General features: G+C 49.1%; 1 protein-coding gene across 1 annotated transcript; it reads right to left on the reverse strand.

Annotated features, from left to right (window-relative positions):
* Positions 1–1671: 1671 nt before the first annotated feature.
* On the reverse strand, positions 1672–4292 carry LOC122400974 (protein hairy). The gene is made up of 3 exons (XM_043402787.1): positions 3849–4292; positions 3431–3526; positions 1672–3309 (listed from the first exon to the last, which is right to left on the reverse strand). Exons 1-3 carry the CDS (start codon positions 3999–4001, stop codon positions 2473–2475), a joined length of 1086 nt encoding a protein of 361 aa, XP_043258722.1. The 5' UTR covers positions 4002–4292; the 3' UTR covers positions 1672–2472.
* Positions 4293–7602: the final 3310 nt, after the last annotated feature.

Raw genomic sequence — 7602 nt, forward strand, 5'->3', positions numbered from 1 at the left:
TCCGACTAACCCCTCTATTTCTTTTGTTGCGTTACGTAAATCTTCGGACTCATGTCTGTCGTTCTGTCTGTCCGTAAATAAAGGTACGTAACAGAGACGCGAGCTGACGTGGCGAAAAAGCAGGAGATTCCACAATAATTACGCTGCAGTTGTTAATGGGTTAATGAACATGTCTCATCTTTCTGATACTAGACTGTTGCGATTAGTAGTTTCCATCGTGCATCGAAAAATAGTAGCTTTTCTAAAATAAAAGTAGATAATAACAACGAAGAATTCCAATTTGAGAAAACACGAAACAACGAGGGTAGATCATCGTCGATGTTCACACGGAAACTATAACGTTTAAACGATTAGAGTTTCGCCAAAAAGGTTACACACACCTTTTCAGAGAAATTGATACGCGCTCAACTTTAGTGGAAACAGCGTAACGCAATTTGCTTTCGATCGACTATGACGCACGTTCTTAGCAATTCTATGAAGCTTCGACACAATCCGTGCCCCGATCGGAGATGCAAATAATCGAAAAATTCTCAGATATTTCGACCTATCGTAATAATTTTCCAAATGGGGAAACACGCGGGCAGTCACGCTGGAAAGTTACTTATGAAAGAAAGACAATGGTGACGATTAGCTATCGTGAGAAGTAAAGGAAAACAGTCTAGAGATTAGATTTTCATGGCCCCCTGATCGAAAATTGTTCGCTCTGTCGTTGAAACGAATCGTGAAGTCGTCACGAGCAGGGGGAAACAATAGGAAATTTAGCAATGTTGTTGTTGTCTGTTTTATATTGTTACTAAACTAGAAAAAGGGTACGAAAGGGAGGAATGGACGATAGAGTAATGAGAGAAAATGTAAACAAAACTAAGTAAGAAATGGAAAACGTGGTGTGAAAGGGCTGAATGTAAAACACTTACGCACCCTAATAAGGAGAAACTGAAAACTGAATCGTGAACTCCACCTCGCGAGAACAAGGGCTCGAGGACGCAAGGGCCCCCTACAGTGTTCGAGGACCCGCCGCCAGGCGGCAGCAGATTCTGGTGATTCGGGCGAGTGGCCCAGGTTGTTGGGGGGATGGATTTTGGGCCCCTTCCTCGGAATCACGACCAGGAAAGGAGACCATAGACCGGTTTGGCTCTCTGGCTAACCTCGGGGGTCTTCGTTCAGATGGCAGCACTCTGGCGGAGATATCTTTACGCTCTTTTGCTCAGTCCGGGTCCAGAGATGCAGCAGCGCGGATGTTAGAAGCAGGCCCCGTTGAAATGATTCAAGAATACCCTCGTAGAACTCAGAATTTCCGTCTCTAAAAGTACCTTTCGCTTTTTTGAAATTATCTCCGTCCGATAGAATTTTAGATCAACGGACGAAGAACGTAAAAAAGGATAGAAATTCTTAGTTTCTTTTTTTAAACGTGTTTCACGATAGGAATAAAAATGTAACGCTGGCGCGATCGACTTACGCTCGAGTCGTATAACTTTTATAGAGAGGGCAAGGTAAGGTAAACTGAATAATTCATTCGCGGAATTGGAAAGCAGATCGTCGAGGGAAATTTATGGGAAACGGAATCGTGGAAAACAGGGTTATCCGGGCATAAATTGAATAACGACACAAGGCGTTTAAGGTTTAAGAAAGAGATCAATATTTATTTGATGCTCTTGCAATAATAAGCGTCGATCGTTTCTATTTCTCACAATAGAGAGGAAATATAAATTTAATTTCTCAGCACTCATATAAATATAAATAGGACAGTTGTTCGCATATTCTCGCAGGCTTCACGCATACACGCACGCACGCACGGTACTTAACTAAAGCTAAAAACTAAAATTCGCGTTAATTACAAAAACGTTCCTCGTACTTGCAACGATATATAACACTCGCTTGGCGTTTTTTTTTACGGTACAAGAAACAGAATGGAAGACCTCGGTGATTCTTGTTGCGTAAGGCACTTAAAATACGATATCCTTCTAACGTATGTACAGATGAAGGCGAAAGGAAGAAAGAATGCGAAAAAACTATACACGGTAGGGGGACAGTAAACGCGCGAGAAACGACGAAAACGCGAACGAAGAGAAAATCAAACGTCCACGAGGCGAAAAAGGATTTTTCTACATTCTTCCGGCACGATCGAACCGACTCAACGATAATAGGTTATTTACAAGGCACTGTATAAGGCACTGCCTCATAGGCTACTGGCCGACTGTACGCACTCGGGAATTGAACTCGCGATTCTCAGGATCTCCCAAACTCGCAGGACACCCTCTCGTCTCTCGACCCGACAAATCCTCGATCCTAAAATCGAATACGTAAGGAACAATATCCGTGTTCCGCGGGATCTCTCGCGGGGCGCTGAACGACAAACCGATCCACGTGTCTTCATTCAGAACATTTACATACGTCTGTATATACATATACATATATATATATATGTATCACTCGAGACTGTCTTTGTCACGCACGACAAAACGATTTTTTTCTTTACCACGGTCTCCACGGTTTGTCTTCGATCTCCGGCATGACGCTCTTCCTCATCACCAAGGCGAGAGGTTTCTGAAGAGGTGGACTGTAGACGCGGGGGTCGAACTCCGGGTCGCTGGTGTAACCGTTCGCCGGCGACGTCGCGACATCCCTGTGGCTGTTGGCCGTGTTGAAGGCGGCTTGTTGCTCGCGGAAGGCCGCTGGAGGTGCCTCGAACGCGATGGGACTCGCCGCCGAGGTGGACGTCGAGCTGGCCGAGGAGGTAGACGAGGACGCGGACGCCGTGCTGGCCGTTCTCTGAGGAATCGGGATCAGAGTAGGCAGAGGCGACGTAGGCGCCGGAGACGAGGCCGGTGACGTGACGGGGGTAGCCTTTGCTCCGGCTGGAAGGACCAGGGCGATGTCTCCGTTGGGCAGCCTGGTGGGTACCAGTTGCAGACCGGTACCGTTCGCGTTCGTGAAGAAGATCCCGTTGGACTGTTGGACCTGGATCCTCGGCGTGGCGTCCACTTGCGGGAGTATGTGTACTTGGAGCTGCGTCGTCGGTGGCGCCGGTTGGACAGGCTGCTGGTTCGCGGTTTGCGCGTTGGTGTTGCTCGCTTCGACCGGTCCCAGGCAGGAGGCCAAGTGGGCCATCAAACGTCTCTTCACCGACGCGTCCAGACCGGGAAACCTGCCAACCTCTCCGGCGCATTCCGTGAAACCAGCCCGGAATTTGTTCAGGACATTCGGATCTGTCGCTGCGGCCAGAGCAACCTGTTGCCGCTGGAGCGTCTCCAGGTGCTTAACCGTCATCTCCAGGATGTCCGCCTTCTCGAGCTTCGAGTGTCTCGCCGGCTGTAACCAAAGAAAAAAATCGTTCGATTACATAAACGCTCCAGGGTGGGTTGGCTCCAATTTATGGGGTTCGACGATTTTTAGGAAGAGGAGGTGTTCGGAACAATGTCAAGATACTTACGTCTTTTTTCATGGCATCCAGAATTAGGGTCTTCAGGTCGTTGAGGCAGTTGTTAATGCGGGCTCGCCGACGTTTTTCCATAATCGGTTTATTGCTCTGTAACAGAAAAGTAGAGGACAGGTTAGACACGATTCTCAGGCTACTCCGATGCCGGTGTTCGGTTCTAAAGGGACGACACGAAGTATTCTATTGTTTCTATAGCGGTCGTCGTCGAGACTAATCGAGTTTCATTCTCAACGACGGTACTCCAAAATTTTTATTTCGCGATAATTACTCGAATTTCTGATTCACCGAGTCCCTCGAGATATTAAATTCCCATTTAGACACCCCGTTCGTACGACTGTCAAGAATCTCGAGAATCGCGACAAGTGTGGAAGGGTTTGTTGAGAAAATCTGATGGTCTCGAGAAGACACTAACCCGTCGATTCTCTCCGGATCTTCTGGTGGTTGCCGTAGTGGTGGCGGTCTGCGCAGGGGGCTGACCACCCTCTTGGGGCACGTGTTGCGCCGGCGGCGTGGCACCGACGGTGACACCGCCAGTCGGCATCGTGGCACCCACTCCGGTCACCATGTTCTCGTATCACAGTAATTGAACAGCAACGACAAGAAACGACAAATCGTATAGCACAATTTGCCGTAGCACTGCACTGGTAATCCAAGTTTGCCGCGATAGCACTGATATGTGTCTCAGCCAGGGGCCACGACGTAATCCCAAAGTGGCTGGCCGTTCGTACAAAGGGGGTGGTTTTGTCACCGAGAACGCAGTAAGAGAACTGTGTCCCTTGCTCGTCTCGCTCGCTCGCTCGCTGTGTGAATTCACAGAACTCCAACCGTTCGTAACGGACGTCAGAGCACGACTGACCGAACGAACGACGAACGTCTTCTGTCGTCCCGTCGAAGCGTGCCACCCGATGGAATGCCCGGTGGAGGCGCTGCCACGTACGGAGTGGGGGAAAACGCCGACTAACCGCGTGGAGGGGATAGCGCGTGACGGTTTAACCTGGGCTTCCCTCCACCACCGAATTCCGACGGTCAGACGGCACCCGGTTGCCTTTAGGAGCCCCCCACTTCCACATTGGAACCCCCTCCTCGACGTCCGAACCGTCGACCGTGGCGGGTTGCCTCGCGCGGGCCCCCACCACGCGTCTCCGGGTTCTTGGATCGATCGATTTTTGTGCAATGTCACAGTCATTTTTTCGAAAAAAAAGAAGAAAAAAAGAAAAATCGTTTTCCGTCGTCGAGACTCGCCGTGACGGCGAATCGAATCAAAGACTTTGTTATCGAGGCTAACCGCGATTCGCGCAGATATTTTGAAAAAATTTTGAAAAATCATTTTTCGAAACGATCGAACGGAGGTGGCTGATCGCGCCAGAAACGGGTTCAAAGTCTCTCGGTCGCCGGACGACTCTCGATCGAGGAACAATGCCACGCAGTGTGTTCCGAGAGCGACGATTAGTCTCGTGACGCGTATCGCGCGTCGAAAGGTCATTAGAACCGGCTGGCCGGTTCCCGTCGCGATCGGAGTGGTAATGGTAATTTCTAGACGGGGACACACGTACGCCCGACTACGAACGTCATCGGGGCTTATATTACGTTCTTCGAAAATAGCCGAGTGCCACCGTGCGTCGAGTGCGGACTGACGCACGCGCGCACCACTGGCACGTGCCTCCTACTCCCTCCCCACGTCTTTCGAAATTACTCTTTCTACTTGTGCGACCGATTAAACGCACGCCGCGGCATTTATCTCTCGCATACGTGCACGTATGCGCGCTACGAAACGCGGATACGTATTTCTCGGATACCGGGACCGATCGGGCCGTAATTGATAGACGATCGAATGAGACTAGACACGCGGACAGCGGCTTATCGCGCACGGTGATTTATAATAAGCGGAATTCTGACTGCACGAGCGAACGTTACAGCGTAATTAGGAATTTTCGGAAACTTCCCTACGAAACAACGCGAAATAGAATTTCCCCGAGAAGGATGCCCGCGTTATCTGCGAGTATCTCAGGCTGAGAGCACAGACGTGTCAAAGCCTCGTGGAAAGATAATCAACGGTCCCGTGTGGATGGTTCCGGCACCGAGCGAAGCCAGCCAAGTATTCCAGCCGCTGAACTCCGCCGCCCTACAAAGGGTAGGAAACGAGCGTGTTGGTAGGGTCGCGGAGGGGCAGAGAAGCAAGCCCAGGAGTTCGTAGAAGCGCGGTAGGTGCGACGAGGATCGGCTCCGAAGAGAAGATCGCGCTCGTGTCGTCGCGAGCGATGTTGGGGGAGGGAAGGAAGGTCGTAGGATACGGATCGAACGAGGACGAGGGATGCACAGTTGCGCAGGGCAGAGGGAGAGAGCGCAGCATCGGGGGTGAGAGGAGTCGCGACCTCTGAGAACGACGACGACCGACTGAGGACGCGACCGAGACGGAAAATCGGCGGCCGCCAATCACGTGACCGAGAGTCGACACGGCGTACGACGAACGCCCGGCGATTGGCTGCGCGCCACCCCCACCCTCGGATCGGCTTGAGGACGAGCGTGCCGCGCGCGACGGTTGCGTGGGTGGTGGGGGCTGCGATCGTCATTCGACTTTGAGCGGTCGAGCGGCACGGCGGCGTCGCGGCGCGTGGGTCGCGGCCCTCCGGGGCCACTCGATCCCAAGGAATGCGTGGGGGAGAAAAAGTGCGCGCCGCGACGGGGAGGCGGTTACCTGTGGCCTCCCCGGGCGAATGCATTTCGAGTGCATCGGGGCTCGCGGAAAATTGGGTGCAAGCCTCGAGTGCATTCCCTCGATGGGGATCGAGGGTGCGCTCGGAGCGCGCCGATATTGAGAATTGTAATTGGAGTGCACTAGACGGCTCGCGGGAATTGAATTGTGTGTTTCGAGTGCACCGGGACGCTCCGCGGGAATCGCCGGAGTGCGTTCGAGGTGCATTCGATGGAACGTACGATGGGAAACTTGTGCTCGAGAGACCCTTCTAAGTAGTAATTGGGGATAGATTTTAGAGCACGAATTTAGGATGTATTTAGTTGGAGCTATTTTTACTTGAGTAAAGCTGTTCGTACTTTTCGTTCGAGTATGGCAATCTACATACTTGTGAGACAAAGTAGGCGTCTGAGAGCGCGGTGCCTGATCTATGGTAAATGTTACTACTTGTGGTATTTAATTGCCCTTGTACTAAGTCTTTCTCCTGGCTAAAAATTTCACGAGTATAAAGGATAACTTTGATATGGGAATTATGGCATATTTAACTGTATCCAGAGATATACAGAGTTAATTTAATTCTTTACTCGGGAGATCTATCATTAAAATGAAGAATATTAGGAAATTACACTATATTATTACTATATTATAATAGAATTGTGGAAATTTATTACACACGATTACTTGTGAGTATTCCAAGTCAAGTTAAAGTATAATATAAAAGCAGAAGTTGCGTTTGACTTGATTCCCAACGGAGAAAATGGCCTTAAGCAGCCAGTCAATCATCTGTCGACTGCAGTAGCCAAATTTAATTAATCGCCCTACGTAATTAGAACGGATAATCTTTCAGATTCGTGTCCAGTACACTATATTAGGACAATCAATTTTTCTAAACAATTATAAAAGAGAGAAAGTATCGCAAGATTATTAAATTGTTAATTCGAGTTCGCGTCGCTAGATACGTTTCCAAATAAATTTTTCGAATCATTTTCAATATGGAATTTATTTGTTACACGTCTAACAAAGTAATATTTCGGAGTCGTATTAAATTCGACGTTATAGGCGTCCAGAGTCAGTAAAGATTGGAGGCGTCGGGACGCACCGATAGAGTGCCTCCATCTGTCGGCGATCGCGGTAGGTTTTTCCCCTGAATCTCTGACATGGTTGCTCTTCGGAGTAGCGTCGAATCACAGAGTAATCTACTTCATTTTAATTTTTTTCACATTATCAATTCCAATTCGACTAATCCTAATCGAATATTCCCCCGAATTCGAAAGCAACGATCGCCACCAATATTTTTAACTGAAAAGAAACTTATTTAATATTATTCAAATTTTTAAAATTACATATATCTCTCGCGTGTTAGTTGAAACGAACGTATTTCGAGTCACCCATAAGTTACTCAGAAACGTCTAGACGGACTGCAGATAAGGATCGTATTTTGATATGACACACGACGAATAGTAATCTTTCGATA

Source organism: Colletes gigas, unplaced genomic scaffold (genome assembly GCF_013123115.1).
Source record: "Colletes gigas isolate AHSC1104 unplaced genomic scaffold, ASM1312311v1 Colletes_gigas_Sc00021, whole genome shotgun sequence".
Classification (NCBI taxonomy): domain Eukaryota; kingdom Metazoa; phylum Arthropoda; class Insecta; order Hymenoptera; family Colletidae; genus Colletes; species Colletes gigas.